The sequence below is a fragment of the Mytilus edulis genome, chromosome 9 (genome assembly GCF_963676685.1).
Source record: "Mytilus edulis chromosome 9, xbMytEdul2.2, whole genome shotgun sequence".
Classification (NCBI taxonomy): Eukaryota; Metazoa; Mollusca; class Bivalvia; order Mytilida; family Mytilidae; genus Mytilus; species Mytilus edulis.
In genome coordinates, this window is record NC_092352.1 from 44772665 (window position 1) to 44794076 (window position 21412).

Consider the following 21412-nt stretch of genomic DNA (forward strand, 5'->3'; position numbering starts at 1 on the left):
AAGAAAAGTTTGAATAATTCATGTTGGTTTCACGTGAAATTAAGTCATAGGAAATTTACTTTACTTCTTTAACTGGTGTTTTATGGCTTTTACATTTTATAGATATCTCAATAGATTTGGTTGTGCCGCAAATCTGGTAATAAAAACCATCGAAATGGAAAATGAAAGAAAGGGCGGTAGGTGGGATATAGTATCTCTACTTGTCTACCAGGGACGGCTAAAAACCAGGGTTTAAAGAGTTTCGCCGAACCCAGTTGGAAAAACTGGTGAAACCCTTGTTTTGGTGGCTAATTATAGGTTAGACGGAGAAATATAAAGCACCGGTTTAAATGATACAGTAACGAATTGAAAATGCAATACATGACAGATACATAAAAAATGCAAAGAAAATTAACTAACAATATCAGAATAAAATTGCGTCCTACCAAAACTGGTTTTAATCCGGACTTTTCCTTGCTAATGTGCTTTGTCTATATGCCTTTTGGTGATACTTCCAAAAACTTGTTTGTTGCTCGTCTTTCATTTTTGATTGTCTATAAGCATTTTTATGTTTCTTCGTTACATATAAGACGTGGCTCTGTACTTATACATCCCGTCATTGTGTTATTGTACTATGGTTGTTATATTGTCCTTAATTTTTACTTATGATTGGTATGGATGCCACTGTGTGCTTCTTTGTTAGATGTTTGTATGTTTTTTTAGCGAGTAGGATTGTAGCACAATGTTGACTGCTGTATTATTGACATTTTTACCTATTATGTCTGTTTGTGTTGTTCACGCATCGTTGTCAATATACAAAAAATATAATAGAATTTGATGCGACTGCCATACAAGTGAGGGGTTAAGCTAGCTATAAAACCAGGTTCAATCCAGCATTTTCTACATGAGAAAATGCCTGTACCAAGTCAGGAATATGACAGTTGTTATCCATTCGTTTGATGTACATGTATTTGAGCTATTGAGTTTGCCATTTGATTAGGGACTTTCCTATACTTTTTTTCTATGGCAATACCACCCATCACTGTGCAGCCGCCGTATCCCTCCTTTAATTATAGCTGGTAAAAAAAAATGCTATTATGTTTCATTGGCCATTTTGCTATTTTTTCATTTGCAAAACTCTTAACATGGAGCTACAGGTTTTATTTTCTTTCTTTTTTAGGGGAGGGGAACTCGGTGACCGAGTGGTCTAAGTAGTTACTACACTGAGGTTGTGAGTTCGAGCCCCGCTCGTGTGCGTTCACTCGGCTTCAATCTTAATTGACTTGGATTGTCAGTTTGTCTATCGAAGGTCGGTGGTTTTCTCCGGGGAATCCGGCTTCCTCCACCAATAAAAACTGGCCACTACAAAGGCGATGCTTAAAAATGGCGTTTAAACACACAAAAACCAAAAACAATTATTCTTCTTTTTTTTTATTTGAGATATTCATAACTAAAATTTAGAGTAAACAATTTATAGCGTTTTGAAATTTATTTTTCGGCCATTTTCGAATTCGTAATTAATATTCACAGCCTTGAAACAAATTAAGCATACTTAATTGTTAAATTCTATGTCATCCTGATGGGGCCGCTCTGATGGAGAGTTTTTCGGATCGGCAATCATATACCATATCTTCTTATTTTTATGTTTACTGAATGATCACTAATTAATAAGTAATTATTCAAATAACACAGATTTGTTGACATTGCAATAATTAGCCTTTTTATCTCAATAAGTTTGGGTGAAATATTCCCCTTGGGATGTATAGTTAGTTACATGATTGAATAGCAATGAAATATTCTAATTCACTGTGCTAATACACTACACTAATATAATGTTTTTCATATTTGGATTGATTCAAAATTGAGATTACTAAAACTAGTACTGTGTTATAGTAGTCTCAGATTTAAACTTGAATTTCTTGCTCATCTGTCTGAATGTCACTATCAATGATATTGTTCTAAAAGGGCTCGTTGCTTTTCGACATATTTTTGAAAAACGCAGTAATTTATTTGCGCCAAAAAGAAATGCTGCCATTGTGTAATTTTACAGGTAAAATATAACAGAGACGTTTAAATATTACTTGTATTTTTGAAACGAGGCTCTAAAATATTGTAGAGTATCTACCACACGCTCTCAAAATAGGTAAGTGAGTTCAGACTCATTTCTCATTCAACACTGAGAGTTAAGGTTTGAGTTGACGAAGTTGACATTTGTTTCAGAAGAGAATAAAGTAGGGAATACGTTTTTAATATGACCTTACATTTAGGATAACATGTATATTGAAAAATAGAGACATCGTTTAGATGTACCATAAAAAGTTCCTATACATTTCGTACGTAGTCATTCCTCAAAGTTATTAGTTATAATTAAAATTTGTTTTATAGTCAAAGACATTAACATTTCTGTATTATATTTGAACATGTGCGGGAATATATAGTTAATTGTACGGAGGGCAACTGTAGACACGATATTGGGAAATGATGTTGCTTCGAAAGGATTCATTTGAGAGACTCACTTCCGGATAGCATGCAAACAAGTGTTATCACCCCGGACGCATGAGATTTAAAGGCAATGACCAATACAAACATGTTTAAGTGTTTTAATCATACAATCTTGTACACTTTCCTTTAGATACTTGATAAGAAATAATATTGAAAATAATTACAGATGAAATAGACAAATAACAAACTGAATATTAAATAAAAATTGCATTTTTCAGACTTTTAAACAAGAGTATATATATAGGTTGATCTTTCAAATTTGCTGTTTTTACATTTAGGTGAAAAAATGAACAAAAAGCACACTATAGTTATTGTTTGCAAACGTTTACTTATATCACGTAAAGGTATTTGGCATGATATACTAAGCACATGATCATTTTGCGTTTAATCAAAGACTGATCTTTAAGTTAATCGTGTCTTTCATAGACGATCTTTTGGTACATTTAATTGAGTGTCCTTCCATTGGTAATTTTAGTTCCTTGTCGGTCAGTTTGATCTCATGTAATTACAAATTATATACTAAAGGTATATTGTTCAGTCTTCTTACGTTTCAGAAGAAGTCGCCGTTGAAAGTAATGATGTTTATTACATATCAAAGACCAATGCCACTTCCTAGATCATGTATACTTAATGAATTGCAAAATATAGATAGTAATGCAAAAATTAAAGCAAAAAGAGTGAAATATATATAAAAAAAATGAAAAACAATGATTTGATGACAATACAAATTAAAAACACCGTTTAAATCCTCAATTTGTAAGCATGTCACAATAACGACAGCATTCGGCGTCGTCTGATGATGAACAACATCGACAAAATACGTTTAAAAAAGACGTGTATCCTTGTGCGGAGTTTTCGGTTTGTTGTATCGAGTCTTCGTTTTGTTCTGATTTAGTTTCGCTAGTACAAGATAAACAACATAGTGGATCGTTATCATTTTTACAGCATACACAGCTGTTTGCTTCTTCTGACACAGGTTCCAAAATATTTTGACTTCGTTTACCTTGGTGCATTCTATATCGCCAATTTAATCCTTCCCATCCTCTCTTTAATTGTTCCAACGTACCAGGATACATAACTCTGCGACTAATCAAACCTATACCTTCCCATGCTCGTTTTGTTGGACGACCACTGGCTTTCATCCAAGGCATATCCCATGCTTCCCAACCTCTTTTGACTGGTGAAATATTTGAGTTCACGTTATTTTGAGTGTTCTGTGAGGTGAGTAATGCATCCAAGTAATTAGTAGCCTCATTACTAAGGGACTCGACCAAGGTCACTGAAATATAAATTTAATGAACATGTGAATTAATTTGCAAAATTCAATTCAAATTTTAAACGTCGATGTGATGTAGGGTAACTAATATTTATTATAACATCTTTCTGCAAATTACATTCAATGAATATGTGTAACTAGCATGAATCAAATCAATTATAATGCAATTAAAAATTAACCGTATGATTGTGGCAATAAAAATCTCAACAAACCAATACCTGTACCAAGTCTTGAATATGACAGCTGTTATCAATTCGTGTTTGAGATTTTGATTTTTGCCATTTGACTAGTGACTTTCCGTTTTAAATTTTCCTCGGAGTTTAGTATTTTTGAGATGTTGCTATTTTATTAAAATCAAATTAAAAACATAAGTGATAGATTCATGCAAGTTTTCACTTAAAGAATTCATAAAAGATTGACATGATGTACAGTGTTTGCTTTTTTGGAAGCCAAAATATTAGCCATCATTGTCAAGTATTGACAATAATTGTGTATTTGTTCAAGACTATTTGAATTCTTTGAAGAAAATGTAGTATAACAATTTGACCTTTATTCCGTTGGTGCGAGGGATTGAAATTTCACAACAATGCTTATAGCAGACATTTTTTAAAGCAGAAATTTATGTCCAAGAAAAGACAATATATGACTCATATATGTGTTGACCTTCTCTTGTCCATACAGACACACAAGACTATAATCATGCCAGTTGTCAGAATATATAATCATGACAAATTCTTAGTTTTGAATTAATAGTGTCTAATGAATCGACTAATGAGATCATCTGTCATAAGAAATCAACTAATTATACGTCATCAAAACAGCTGACCAAAAGATATCTGACGAACGAGTGAATATTCACAGACTTACTAAATGTTGTAAAAAATACGACTATGATTCTTAACTGTTTTTTCATAACTATTTTATCCAAAGTTATCAAGTTTATTCATTCGTTTCATATTCTTCAGCTCCTAGGTTATGTTTAAACATGGAGACGCCTCTACCGTCTGAATAGGGATAAATAATAATACACAAAAGATCACGATACAAATCCGTAAATATCCGACGGGAAAAGTAAATAAATGTAATCTGAAGCAAATGGTTTGTCGTTGAAAAATAGAGATATTATATTCATCAATTACAAAGTGATGGTAAACTTTAGATTCTGGAAAATATTATCTGATTTTATTTCATCATAACAATCTTGGAGTTTTTATTTTTTCGTTACAAGCCTCATTCAAACACAAAAATATGTAAATGAAAATACAATCTGGTATAAGAGATCAAGAAAACACAATACTCGAAGGAACAAATGTTTTAAAGCAAGACAATAAGGAGACGATTCTTATAAATTCTGTATCTAAGTTGTTAAAAGGATATCAAAGGGATATTCAAACTCGTAAATCGAAAACAAACTGACAATGCCATGACAAAAAACGAAAAACAATGAAAATGCAAACAGTACATACTACACAACATAGACAAATTAAAGACTGAGCGACACCAACCTGACCAAACACCGCGAGTGACCTTAGGTGCTCCGGAAGGGTAAGCAGATCCTGTGGCAACCGTCATATGTTAATATATGAATATGAAGCAAACAGTATGTGCTTAAAGATTACGTCGATACTTATGCTACAGGACCAGAATTAAAGCCAGGCACTAGAAATCATGGAAGATATTAACTACTATATATACAATGTAAAACTTTTAGGAAAGAATTCGCTGTTTCAGAATCTATTAAATTCTAGGTCTTATTTCAAAATGAGTTCACCAAAACGTTTCGATGGGCTCACTACATCCAAAATATTAAAAGTTCAACCGATGAGGTGACACTTCTTTCATTACAACGAAATTACCAATTATTCTATAAATTTCAGAAACGTTCGATGATCTGGCAAACTCGTTTTTGAAATACGGATACGTGGTATTATCGCAGATCAGACAACTATCCTGTAAACCTCAGGACAGAATTGTGAACAACATGTATATTTCAAGTCTTTATATATACAACTGTTAAAACATTTCATATTCTACTTTGCATTTTATATTTTGCCTCTTTGTTTGATTAAGATAGAAAAAACTAATCAATTTAATAAAGACGTCCAGAGATCTTCCAGTTTTGAATAAAAAGCGGTTTACTACTGTATATGCTGTAATATAAGCAATCTGAATTTATTTCACTGTGATTAATAAAGACAACTGTAGTTAATCGTGTTCAAAAGTCATAAATCGATTAAGAGAAAAAAAACAAATCCGGGTTTTACAAACTTTAAACGAGGGAAACACATGAGTTATGATAGGAAAAACAGAAACACTAAAGTGCAACAAAAACACTAACATACATAGAAACAGACTATTTGATAAAAACTGCCATATTTCTGACTAGGTACAGGACATTTTAAGAATAGATGGGCGATTGAAGCTGGTTTTATGGGTAGCCAAACCTTATATGGCAATGTTTAAAAGTATAGCTAAAATGACAACACTAGGTGACAGGAATACAGTACTCATAAACGCAAGAACATTCAGCACATAGAAATGCATAAATAAATAATTTAATAATTCATTTCCACATACAAACTGATGAATAACAACGGGCATCTTCCACAGCACACCACAAATAGTAACGTTGTGACATTCTTGAAAGGCTACTTTTAACGAATGATGTGACGAAGTCATATTTATTAGGACTAACACATTTCTTTATCCACTGAAAATGGAAATTAATTCCACTAAACTGGCAAATAAGACATATGTGAAATGTACCGAAAATACAGACCACAAACGATAAGACAAAACACAATATCAAACTGAACCCACTGAAGAAAGATAACTAAATACCTGAAAGTTGGATGTATTAATAGCAAGACACCCACACTCGACAAAACAATCATATTTAAGAATGGATCACGTTCGGAACTTATCAGCCCGACGAAATAGATATTAAACCACAATCTAGGATGTTGTAAAAATACTGTTAGTCAATTAAGACACAGACACATGGTATCCACCAACCGTGATGGTGTCTTTAAAATTTAGGGAGTGTCATCTTAAATCTTTCCTCTGAATGTTGAAAACAGGTTATATAACATATTATCCATAGATTTATCACTACATATAAGTATTGGAAACTAGGCCTACGACAGGTTACAGTATAACTCCATTGAAGCAGATTCCTGTATATTGGGTCTGTTGAGAGAGAAAATGAAAGTGCATAATGTTTCAATCGAGATATGCTCTCGCCATACGACGGGGCAGAGGATATATTCCGGCAAATAAATTGGAAATTAATAATTGGGAAGTTGAAATCATCGCGTTTTTCATAGTTTTTAGTGTGAAGTCGTCCATCTGTGTCAATATTGAGGAAAAGATCAAGGTATGAAACAGTACTTCAAGTATCAGTAGCATTCTTAATTTCAAGTTCACTTGAATATATAAGATGCAAGTACTGACTGAAATATGGGTGATAGGACATCAATAATATATCTGAAAGTAAATTTATAGAATTTTGCAAGGTGCTTTTTAATGTTTGTCCTTTAATAGAAGGTTCTAAATGAATTCTGCTCATATTAAACTATGCATAAACTAACAATTTAAATAGTACTTTAATTAAATGAATATCTTTTAATTATCGAAAACACAAAATTCTTTGAAGAGAATAGGGGGTTGCTTTCAAATATTATACATTGTTTTACGTGATTCAACAAATTCTAAAATATGTCATCTACAATTAAATGGATTTTATAGCTTTAACATTAAAATCATGTTTCGTTATGTTAGTTTTATCAGTTTAATGGGATTCATTTTATACGTTAAAATACCAAATGACAATGAATACCATTTACATGTTGCATTTGCTTTCTTGGAGAAATTTAGTGGATTTTTTTAATTTGTTTTAATACCCTTTAACTTCAGGCGTAGTGTTTTCTTTTGACTATGTAAGTTCGATTTGAGATATATATTGCATAGTTTGTATTTACATTTATATATTAGTAGCTTTAGGTAAAATATGTTTCATTTTAATTTATCAAAAAGCATTAAAACTGAAACTGAAAAATGATATAACAAAAATTAGTTCTGTTGTACTCAATTTTTTTTATACAAGTATGTTGTGTACTATAAACAAATATAATTCACAGAAAAAGAATAAAATAAGTTATAGGAAGAGTTTTAATAAATCCTGTATATATGACTAACTAAATTATGCCGTTCAATCTGAAAGCTCTGAGAGCCCGTATGCATACAACGACTCGTTGTGTTTCCGTTGTGTCGTTTATTTTCTCCTATTTTTGAGTGTGAATTCACATTACTATAAGACGTGTCACGGTACTTATCTATTCCAAATTCATATATTTGGTTTTGATGTTATATTTGTTATTCTCATAGGATTTTGTCTAATGCTTAGTCTGTTTCTGTGTGTTACATTTTAACATGTTTAATGTTGTGTCGTTGTTCTTCTCTTATATTTAATGCCTTTCCCTCAGTTTTAGTTTGTTACCCCGATTTTGTTTTTGTCCATGGATTTATGAGTTTTGAACAGCTACTGTTGCCTTTATTTAAGATAAGATATCCAATTGTAACAATTATTTATCGTAGGACCTGTAGAAAAATCCGTCGGTTCTGAACAAATCTTAACTTAAGTAGCTTTCTGCATACGGGCCCAGCTCCGAAAATTTTAGTGATAACAACAGGTGTCCGGTTAAAATAGATTGTTAAAAAAAACAACAGCAAAAGACCTCTTACTAAATCCACTACTGTGAAAATTTAAAAACAAAAATACCGAACTCAAAGGTAAATAAACTCATCATAGATACCAGGATTAATTTTTGTATTTACGCCAGACGCGCGTTTCGTCTACAAAAGACTCGTCAGTGACACTCGAATCCAAAACAGTTAAATAGGCCAAATAAAGCACGAAGTTGCAGAGCATTGAGGACCAACATTCCGAAAAGTGTTTCAAAATACAGCTAAGGTAATCAATTCCTGAGGTAGAAAAGTCTTAGTATTTCAAAAATTCAAAAGTAAATTTGAATAGCAGAGAAGTCTATAAAACATGACAAAGTCAAACGCTCGAAAATGAAGTGCATTGTTAAATAGATCAAATCAAGAAAGTTCTTCAAATGTTATATACAGTTTGCATCTAATATTTACACTGTTTGTTAGTAAACACGTTAGTTGCAAATGTATAAGGTAAGAAAAAGTTCATGTGTCAAGAGAGAAGTCCGGTATCCGTGTGGTCTAAGAAGCTCATCTACTGTATCACCAGCCTGTTGAAACTGAGGTCGTAAGTTAAAATTCCATACGTAACAGGTGAGTTCGATTCCAAATGTAACCGATAGAGCTGCAACTGGAGCTAAACATTAACAATTAATCGGATGTAATGGGATGCTGCATGATTGATTAATAAAACAAAAACATTTTGATTTTACAAAAGACCAATTTATATAAGTCAATTAAAATAGAAACAGGAGAGACGCTTCAAATGATTTGGTGTACCACATATGCACCTTCTATAAAATATTTTTTAAAAGCCATCTTAGGGACCATCATAATGCACGAGTTGTAGCGGCTATGCCTCTGATCTAATAACAAAGTATTTAAAAAACAAGTCAACTAAGACCTGTCAGTTAAAAATACCAAGTGGATATCCAAAAATCATTAACATAAAAGAAATGACAAGGCGTAAAACGAAAGACGATGAACAAACAATCAAGTTCACAGAACAGACACGAGTTTATCATACAGTTTGAGTCTTTAAATTTTAGGACTTCTTGTCTTAATCATTTGAATTTCTTCTTCAGAGCCCTTAAATTACAAGTTGGCATCTGGTTTAAAAAAAACATTGTTTAACAGGTTATATGACATATTATATCCGTGGATTTATCCCTCTTAGTATTGGAAACTAGGCCTACAACAGGTTACATTTTTTTACAGTATACAAAGATTGTATTTTTCTGAAAAAGTGTATGTGTAAATATAAATTTTAAAAGTCACACAACAATCGGGCAACATATTTAATACACTTCGCCAACATTTGTAAATATAATACATATTGAAATTACAGCTAGGAATACGGATCAAACATTAAACTGAATTCTGAATGTAAAGATAATATCCTTTATTGCAGCTAAGATATTAGTAGTACGAGCTAAGAAATAAATACGGAAGAAGTTGTCCAGATGTGCAAGTAAATTGGTTGACAGATAAACATTGAAAATAATTGACTACAATTGATAAAATTACTGTCTAAGAAGTCTTTTGATGTTATTGTAGATTACATGGTCATGTTAATATAAAACTAGTTCAGACATGCTTTGTGCTAGTAAAGTTTCTAATTTTGTTTTAGAAAATAATTATTAAACTCAACAGGTAATATACAAAAGTTCAGTAGACGAGGAATGAAAATGTCCATGGAAATTACGATAATTATAAACAATTATGCTTAGCAATTTACCATAACTCCACGTATTGCATAATGCTGATATAACAAACAATTTAGAATGGATAAATGCTATTTTGTAAAAATAATAGAACCAATAATATAAGCTCATCATATATTACAAGATTAAAGTCATCGAAATGTTTTTTATTCTTAAAATTTAAAAGTGTCTAGTAATGACAACTATTTCACTTTATTTTTCACATATCTAAATTTTTCTTACTAATACATTTTTATTCCCTATGCAATTTAAAAATTATATGTGCCTTTGTCATTATCTTTGTATCGATGTTTTGCATTGGTTTATGAGAATATAGATACATATAGCAAGTAGCATTTATGGTTTTATCAATATGCAATTATGCAATGGTTGTAATTTCGTTATGTTGTGTTTAAGATATCTCAAACTATAATTTTGACAAGTGTTTTAGTAACGTCTTAATATGGAAAAAAGAAATTCCAAACCACAAAATTAAATTATTAGATAGTAAATCTATTCTTTTTCAGACACTTATAAATTCGTTCTGGACGAAGTAAATATGTAAAGCAAAATTAAACAAAACGTTCATCTTTGCAAATCTGTGTTAGAATGGTCTATATCATCAAATTATACGGTTTGTAAGGGATGAAACATCTTGGGTAACAAACACATCTTCATTTCTAATAAGATGAAGATATTTTATTTTGCTATTCACACCACCCACAAGGATTAGTTACAACGTATTATGCAAAATGAGATAAGATTTATTATGATCTTTTTTCATTTTTTTTTTCATTACAATAATAATGAAAGAAGCCCTAGTGGTATCCCCAACCTCACAAAAAGAAATAAAAAGCATAAAATGAAATGAACAAAACTACAACTTTACATTTCGTTGCCATCTTGACTATTTGTAAATGTTGTCCGTTGCTAATTGCCTTTGTGTGTACGTCTTAGTTGTTTTCGTAAGAATCGGGTGTTTGTATGTGTTGAACTGTATTATTTTGTTAGTCCTTCTATCTTATTATGTAATTGTTTGATTGATTAGTTTATGATTCCTTAACGCTTAGCGATAAACAAAATATGTATATTGAGGTCAACAACTTATTAAAACGATTCTTGCTACAGACGTCGACAGCAACGAAATTAATTTTTTCACAGAACTTTAATTTTAATAGATGTTTTTAAATGTTAAGAAGTGTAAGGAATATGACACAAATGGTACGAAGCAATTAATCAAATTTATAAGTTTAATTAGTTAACGAATTTTTATTCGAACATAATCAGTCATTCTCATGATTCCTTAATTGGTTTGTTAAGTGGGAAGAAATTTATTATATCGAAAATTCCGAAATACATTTGAAAAAATTCCAATCTAGAAGATTAAGTTCAAAAATTAAAAACAAACACATTTATTGTTATGCGATATCGATACCAATGCATTATATCTAGTAAACTGAAATGGAAAAATCAAAATGATTAGAGAACAAATTGAAGCGGTTGTCATATTTCTGCCGTGGTAGGCGTTGTCTGATTCATGAAACCTTGGTTTGAATTTTTTCCACATCGTATAATATTCCTTTTGACAGTCAATATATGCCAAGGATAAACTAAATATTGAGGCCATTATAAACTTCACACGTCAACATTAAACAACTATAACTAAGGGAAAGAGTAAATAAACTCCTCATAGATACCAGGATTAAAATTTTATATATACGCCAGACGCGCGTTTCGTCTACAAAAGACTCATCAGTAACTCTCGAATGAAAAAATGTTTAAAAGGCCAAATGAAGTTCGAAGTTGAAAGATGTCTATGTAATCATTCGTTGGCCATACCATTGGATATAGCAGTCATATGTATGGAACGCCAACACTGTCTTGTTATGACCATTTTCATTTTATGATGTGCATTTACCTTTATATTATGTGCATTAACCTTTATATGCTGTGCATTTACCTTTATATGATGTGCACTAGTCATTATATGATGTGCAAACATACTTATATGATGTGCATATATACTTATATGATGTGCAAGTATACTTATATGATGTGCAAATATCTTTATATGATGTGCAAATATCCTTATATGATGTGCAAATATCCTTATATGATGTGCAAACATCATTATTTTATGTGCAAACATACTTATATGATGTGCATATATACTTATATGATGTGCAAGTATACTTATATGATGTGCAAATATACTTATATGATGTGCAAACATTCTTATATGATGTGCAAACATTATTATATTATGTGCAAATGTACTTATATTATGTGCAAAGATCCTTATATGATGTGCAAAGAACCTTATATGGTGTGTACATATCCTTATATGATGTGCAGTTTTCTTTATATTACGTGCAAATATCTTTATATGATGTGGTTGTGTCATTATATTATGTGCTTGTAATCTTATATTATGTGGTTAGGTTTACTTCATTATATGATGTCGAAACGTCATTATATGATGTGCTTTCATCGTCGTTATGGTCAATGAACATGATTACGATTAGAATGATTACTGTCTACGTCATAACTGATTCCGATCTGCTTTTGTAAACTATTAACCCGGCTCAAATATGTATATATATATCGCTAGTAATAGTGCAATTTATAGGGAAAATGAGACAAAGCAATTTAACAAAATCAACGTTTCAAACATTTCCCATTGAAGATAAGGATCAGTTAATACAGGAGCTAGTTGAAGAAATTCCCGGCTGTGGAGAAAATGATAACAAATGTAAGAGCCTTTTATAGCTTGCTATTAGGTTTAAGCATAGGCTCCGTGTTGAAGGTCGTACTATGACCTATAAAAAGTAAAAACACAAAAATACTGAACTCCGAGGAAAATTCAAAAAGGAAAGTCCAAAATCAAAAGGCAAAATCAAAAGTCCAAACACATCAAACGAATGGATAACAACTGTCATATTCCTGACTTGGTACGGGTATATAATTGTTTCCTCTTACAAATTATGACTTGGATGGAAAGTTGTGTCAGTGGCTCTCATACCACATCTGCTTATTTCTATTCATTGCAAAAGACACCATTGAAATCACAGTCTGTTTCAAAAATATTTCATAACAATAGCTATAAAATTATCTACTGATGCACAATATGGCGAGATGGTTTGTTTTATAAAATGTTATTGAATAATATTAATCTGTAAATGGTAAAATGTATAATGTAGTATTGAATATGTACAATGATATTAAATCTAGTATATCATATAATCTATGCCACTAAAGGAAGAGACCGATTCCATTGAGCCGCAACTCCTCTAAAACCATACCAAGTCGGAAATATTTGTGATATGACGTTTACATGTAGTGTTTTTTACTTTTAACTTGTCTTTGAACCAATCTTTTTTCCACAGAATATGCCAATTATGTGAGAAAATACCCAATTTCGAAGATTGCTAGCTTAGTCGACGTAGTGCCCGCGAAATGCAAAATGGCTATGTGGGTAATTATAAAAAAAGAAAAAGTGGTATCTTTGCTAATGAGACAACTCTCCACAACAGACCAAATGACACAGAAATTAATAACTATAGGTCACCATACGATCTTCACCAACGAGCACATATTTGCATATACAGATTGTTTATTTTCAACTTATTTTAATGGAGATTTTTTTAATTGCTAATCAAATTCTGAAACATGAGTACTAGTATGTCAACAGATTTGGAGTAGCGTCAACGATTTCTGAGATACAAGGGGTTTATTCCTGATGAAGTGTATTAGATTTAATTTTTCGTCCGATTACATCGGATTTTCCCGATTGTGGTGGTAATGGCAACGGATTTTACGTAGACGATACAGTTATTGAGTTAAAAGGGAAAAAAAACCACTGAAAATCACACTTTGCCACACTTTTTCCAATTTAGGGTATTTAATATTTTTATTTTCAAACCGAGATGAATGGGGTGACGCCCGTCTTTTGCATTTTGTTCCTCTTTTTTGTCTCCTTAAAAAAATAGAATAAAAAGGATTAACTTTGTCATTACTGTGTCTACCTTATTACTGTGTCATCACTCTTTGTTTCAACACTTGCCCACTCGCTGGCATCTCCGTGTATCATCGGTACAGCGGATAAAGGTACTAACCAAGGGGTCGTGATCGATTTTTCGTCTGACACGGTACGAAAATCTTTGTTTTGTTTACATTATATTAATGTGTACTTCAATCTAAACATATTTGTTGTTTAAAGAAATGATTTTGTCGTAGGGTGGTGATTAGAGAAGTCTCACTATTTGCCCAAAACAAGAACCCTTACTGAAAACATGTGCAAATACTCGTCAAAGAAGTTGGCGCTCGTCTCATCCGATATGATTCGATATTCATTGCAACTCTTTTTCTGATAGAAGGCCACTGTTTGTGCGTAATAAGTATAGCTGTTTCAATAATTGGCATTGAAATATTTTGTACATACATTATTTTTCGATATTTTATTCCGACAAGAAGCTGTGTATAGCTGACCAAATAAATCCTTCTGTACGGTGCATAGTTAAATGAATGAACGGTATATAGTTTTTCACGCTTCGAAATACCTATAAAGCTATATCCGCTGTACCGATGATACACGGTAGTAGTTATAATTCGGAATACTTTGCTTGCTTGTGACAATGGTGTTCGACAAGGAGAAAACTTATCACCTTTCCTATTTTATTTACTTTTGATTGACTAAATTAATTTCTTAGTGACTAAAAATATTACAGGACTAACAGAACTATACCAGAAGATCTGGAAAGACAATTAGAAATATATCTTAAGTGTTTTGTTATATTGTTTGCAGATGACACGGTGTTGTAGGCTGAAACAGCACAGGACCTGCAGACTCAACTCAATGCTTTCCATGATTATTGTAAGGCTTGGAACTTGAAAGGAAAGTTGACAATATTAAAGTCTTTGTGGGTTTTTTTTTGGACGGAAGCCAAAAAATCTCCGATTTTCTTACAATGATACTAACATTAAGATGATAAAACAATATAACTATTTGGGAATTGTTGTTACTAAAACGGGAAATTTTAATACGACAAAAAAGTCATGTACGAAAACTTGAAAACAGGAAGGATGTATAAGATTTCTGTAAAATGTCAACTTCAGCTTGTTCGTTTATAAAAAAAAATATATAAACACGTGCGTTTGTCCTCCAGCTGGCTTAGTAATTTTGAAACCCTTTTCTCTTGTTTTGTATATACTGTAAATAGTTATTATTTTTATCTCTGTATACTGATGTCATACATTGACTTTGTGAGACCAAATATATAGATTTAGAGGCCATAAGTATACCGGTATGGATTATTGATTGACTGTTATTTAGCGCCACTTTCAACACTTTCATGCTATTTCGTGGCGATGAGTTTATATTGGTGGAGAAAGCCGAAGTGCCCGGAGAGACCCCCTGACCTTCGTTTGGAAAACAGACAATTCTGGTCAATTAAGATTGGAATCGAGCTTACCTGCCACGTGCGGAATTTGAAATCGCACAACGTGGCCTAAGTGTTGACATGCTAGTGATACAGCAGTTCGACTACTTATAAAAAAGAAGATGTGGTATGACTGCTAAAAAGACAACTCTCCACAAGAGGTCAAAATGACACAGAAATTAACAGTTATAGATCACCGTACGGCCTTCAACAATGATCAAAGCCCATACCGCATATTCAGCTATAAAAGGCCCCGAAATGACAATGTAACCACTCGACCACCGAGCGCCCATCACTTTCATCCGAAATGGATTAAAGGAGATATGGAATGAAGCTGAACTCGGTGCATTACATTTACGTGCAGCTTTTTATCATGTTTTTGTGCATATATTTCACAGTTTCAACTATAGATGATTATGGGTGTATTCCTGAGGTCCAGCGTCAAATTGATATATGCATATTCGTACAAGAACATGTTAATGTGATATGAATATTAACCCTGTTTTGTACTAGACCGACACCCTGAGCCGGATTTTTTAACATGCTAGTTTGTAAGGTAGAATTCCGAAGGAAGACATTATATCACCTTACCCGGACACATTTTTCTGATTCCGAGCCGACCAGCTTTTGCTCTTAATCCTTAATCCCGCGTGCTTATATAATTAGCTGGGAAGCAGCATGTAAATATGAATTTTAATGTTTTTGGTTTTGACCCGGCCGGGGTTTGAACCCACGACCTCTCTCACTCAAGGCGAACATGCTACGACGAAAAGGGGGGGACAAGTTGTTTTGTAAATGTTTGATTCTAAATTTCTTGAAAGAGATTTTATCTATTTCAGAATGGGGAGCGAAATAGTTTGTTTCCATTTAAAATGAGGAATAAATAAAACAATGACGAAACTTAAAAAAACAAAAAAAAAACATGTTTTTTTGTGTTTTTTTGTGTTTTTATTAATTTCGAACAAGGAATACACGTGCTCCTTCCCTCAAACTTGAGTCGGTGTCTACCACATTTATTTATTAATCATCAGCCAATGCCATTTCAGCCTTCAAATTTTTGAAGGTGTGTAGCAATCCAACAAAACCAGAGAATTGAGCGTTTTTAATCTGGTGTCTAAATGAACTTAAAACACTGCATTTATTTATATTTTACTGAGACCTGTTGTTCTCTTACAGATAGAGAGTGGTGTTTTGAATTTTTCAAATGAAGATTTACGGCAGCGGTTTTTAATATTTTGCGTTTATCCTGGAAACATAATAGATTTAAAATATATATATTACATTAATTTGTAGGATCCTTTACTATAGATAATTTAGCTGATCTGTAACAATAACATCTTCATACCTTATATATCATGTACTGTAGTACGCCGCTAGATTAAAACTGACGTGGAAAGGTAACACATGCCCACCGATAGCTCTTTTTTTGAGAGCCCAGGTGTTCGTGTGGTCTAGCGGGACGGCTGCAGGGCAGGCGATTTGGTGTCACGATATCACAGTAGCATGGGTTCGAATCCCGGCGAGGGAAGAACCAAAAATTTGCGAAAGCAAATTTACAGATCTAACATTGTTGGGTTGATGTTTAGACGAGTTATATATATATATATATATATATATATAGTGCAATGTGTCTGAATTATGCTCTATAGTAAAGGCTCTTTTTGGGCAATTTTGGCTTTTCAGATTTTTGTTGTCTTATTGGCTATTATCTTGATAACTAATAATAGAGAAACATTTTCTTGCAAGGTATAGAAAAGAACATATATAATCAAAGTACTGAATTATGAAAGTTGTTTGCGACTTCAGGGAACTTAGTTTGGATTTGCCGTTTGTTGTTTCATTAATTTTTACCACGTCTTCATTCAATAATAGCTACAGATGAAAAATTCTCTGCTAGAAGAAAGTGTTGAAACTAAATTTTCAGGTTTTAACAATTCAGGTGAGCGAAACGAGGCGTTAAGATTGATGCCTACGGTTGACGAAGAATTCGCCATAACATTATACCGCGGCAAATTTATAACTATATAAAATTGAATGTCACTTTTCCATTCCAAAAATGATAAAATGAAAGGACCCCTTTATTTTTTCCTATCCCCTCTTTTTTTTTTTTTTTGGTTTCAAATGACCGGTTCCTTATATGAACCATTACTCTACCAGAGTCCGTTTTTTTCCCAATTGTTTGTGTCTATCATGAGAATATACAAAGAGAAACTGCAACAGCTAAAATGATCAGAAAGGCAATATTTACATAAATGACAATACTAAACTTCGTGTATTATCTTCTAAAAATATAGAAAAAATGCTAACGTTAGGTATACTGAAATTGACAAATATAATGCCTTCCCTCGTTAAAACGTTCATAGAGCATGACATAAAATAATTATTTGTTAAATTTAATAACCTTAACCGTATTGTAGACTTCGTATGAATATTTTTATTATTAAAGACCCGTCGATTTAAACAAAACTTTGCAATTCATATATATTTTTACAATTTTCCAACAATATCAGATGTGATTTTTTGCATCTTAAAACGAGGTTCTAACATGGAAAGGTTTATCTCAAGTCTCAACCATTTTCTAAACGGTAGCTACAGATTTGATCCTCATTAGTAGTAACGGTTACTCCGCAGAAGCAGATCGGAATCAGTTATGACGTAGACAGTAATCATTCTAATCGTAATCATGTTCATTGACCATAACGACGATGAAAGCACATCATATAATGACGTTTCGACATCATATAATGAAGTAAATAAAACCACATAATATAAGATTACAAGCACATAATATAATGACACTAGCACATCATATAAAGATGTTTGCACATAATATAAGGGAAACTGCACATCATATAATGATATGTACATATCATATAAGTATATTTGCACAGCATATAAGTATATTTGCACAGCATATACGTATATTTGCACATCATATAAGGATCTTTCAACATAATATAAGTATATTTTCACATCATTTAAGAATGTTTGCACATCATATAAGTACATTTGCACATCATATAAGTATATTTGCACATCATATAAGTATATATGCGCATCATATAAGTATGTTTGCACATCATATAATGATGTTTGCACATCATATAATGATGTTTGCACATCATATAAGGATGTTTGCACATCATATAAGGATATTTGCACATCATATAAAGATATTTGCACATCATATAAAGGTGTTTGCACATCATATCATGACAAGTGCACATCATATAAAGGTAAATGCACATCATATAAAGGTAAATGCACATCATATAAAGGTAAATGCACACCATATAATGAAAAATGGGCATAATAAGACAGTGTTGGCGTTCCATACATATGCCCAAACTTGGTCTTCATGCGTATTTAAATCATTCTTTCATTTCTACAAAATCTCCAAAGAAGACAAAGGCTGCAGCTAAACCAAAGAAGGCAAAGACACCAAAGAAGAAGTAAATGAAGGAAGCATAATGATGCTTTTAAAGCTTAAACAGCCCTTTTAACAGCTACCAACATTTTTCAAAAAGAGTCTGAAATTGTTGCATAGTACATATTGCTTGCTCTTTTGGAAAAGGAACAAAAGACAGTCATGAGCATCACAATAATTGCAACTATTCTGACATGAAATGGTTAACCTTTCTTATTATCATATAGTTATATACTTTTCTATGGTGTATGTCTATTGTTTGTTCATATCAACTAAATATTTCATGATCGTACTTTTCTGGTTTTTAATGTACCGGCGATCTGCAATTTGGTTATGATTAGAATTGGGATAAAGGCATTAACTAGACCATGTTTGTACTACTTTGATACCGTATAAGAAATGGAAATCACACTTTGAAAGCCAAGATTGTTTACCGCTATGGATTCGTAATGAACTATATAAATGAAAGGGACTTTAAAAGAATCGAAAAGTATGAAATCAAATGATAAAAAACAACGACATAATTTTGTGATATTCGCAACGGATGATCATAGAGGAGCAATTAATCAAATTTATAATTTTAATGAGTTCAATGATTCTTATTCTCGTGATTAGTTAATTGGTTTGTTGAAGGAAAAAATGAAAACATAGAGAACTCAGAAATGCCTCAAAATATCCACTCTAGAGGATAAAATTTAAAAAAAGAAAATTTAACAAAATTCATACAATCTCGTTTTCTTGGAGTCAAAGCAATTAAACTGGAAAACTCGGATAAAATAATCCAAAAAAAATCAGAACACATCAGAGGGGTTGTCATATTTCCGCCGTGGTAGGCGTTGTTTGGTTCATGAAGTCCTTGGTTTTGATATGTATCGCATCGAATACATGTCAAGGAAAAACTAAATATCAGATATCAAGTCGATTGTAATATTAACACGTCAACACCAAACACCAAAACAAAGGAAAAGGACAATATATCAAACAACAGTCCATAGAGATAAAGTACATAGGAACTCAACAAATAATTATTATTAGATATAGGAAGATGTGGTATAAGTGCCAATAAGACAACTCTCAATCCAAGTCCCACTTTTATAAAAAATAAACCATTTTAGGTCAAGGTACGGTCCTCAACAATGAGCCTAGGCTCAAACCGAACAGCAAGCTATAAAGGGCCCAAAAAATTACTAGTGTAAAACCATTCAAACGGGAAAACCAACGGTCTAATCTATATAAAAAAACAAGAAACGAAAAACACTTATGAACCACACAAACACACGACAACCACTGAACATCAGATTCTTGACTTAGGACAGGTTGGCAAGTTATATTTCAGACTCACTAATCTTACCTTGTTTATATTGCAGAAATTAAGCTATTTTTCTTAAAATGTCTCACCTCCCCCATTAACACAATTAAGAGATACAAAACAAATATTCGGGTTTATACGCTGCATTTAATTTATCGGTGTATTATAATTACTGACGTTTTTTAACTTTTTAAAGTAAAAATTTAAAATAACAAAAACAACAAACTCAGAGGAAAGTTCTATAGTTTTTAAATACTAAGGCTTTTCTACCTCGGGAATAAATTACCTTAGCTGATTTTGGCAAATTTTTCGTAATTTTAGGTCCTCAATGTTCTTCAACTTCGTACTTTATTTGGCCATTTAAACTTTTTTTATTCGAGCGTCATTTATGAGTCTTTTGTAGACGAAACGGGCATCTGGCGCAAATACAAAATTTCAATTCTGGTATCTATAATGAGTTTATTTGCATAAAATTTCATCAAATTGACAACGATGTGTGAACAAAACAAACAAAAATAATAGGTAATAATGTCAAAAATAGGGTTACAGCAGTCAACATTGTGTTATAAAAGTCTAATATCTGACAATGACGTTAAAACTTGGCAACGATAAGGTAATCTGTACTTAACTAGAATTTACTTATACGCCAAACTTATATAATCTACTTATATGTCCTGATATAAAAACATTGTGGTCACGTGATAACCTGGCATATCAAGATGAAGTGACTTTAGTGTTTAAGTAAACGTTGAAGTGTTTAAATTGATAATCGAACATACTCGTACTCTTAACTCAAAATACAATGCAACTGGGAAATGTTTAGCCTTCCAATACATTTGATAACACTATCGATTCTGGTGGGAGTATTTATATCTTAAACGTATTAATTTAAGTACTCTCATAAATTAAACCAATGTTGTATCTTCTATCTGTTTCAATACTTTCTGATTTATGCTTTGTATTCCTTCAGATAAATTTTTAATGGGATAGGAACATAGATGATACCGACTTATTACAGCTTTAATATTCCTGACTTGTTCGAGACACGGTGAAGAGTTAGAA

At 32.1% G+C, this 21412-nt stretch overlaps 1 protein-coding gene across 1 annotated transcript in view; it reads right to left on the reverse strand.

Annotated features, from left to right (window-relative positions):
• Positions 1-2565: 2565 nt before the first annotated feature.
• The window catches only part of LOC139488453 (uncharacterized), a 29894-nt gene continuing 11047 nt past the window's right edge, over positions 2566-21412 (reverse strand). The window contains exon 3 of the mRNA XM_071274058.1: positions 2566-3760. Within this exon, the coding sequence (XP_071130159.1) occupies positions 3231-3760 (530 nt within the window). The 3' untranslated portion in view covers positions 2566-3230. The remainder of the gene's footprint in view (positions 3761-21412) is intronic.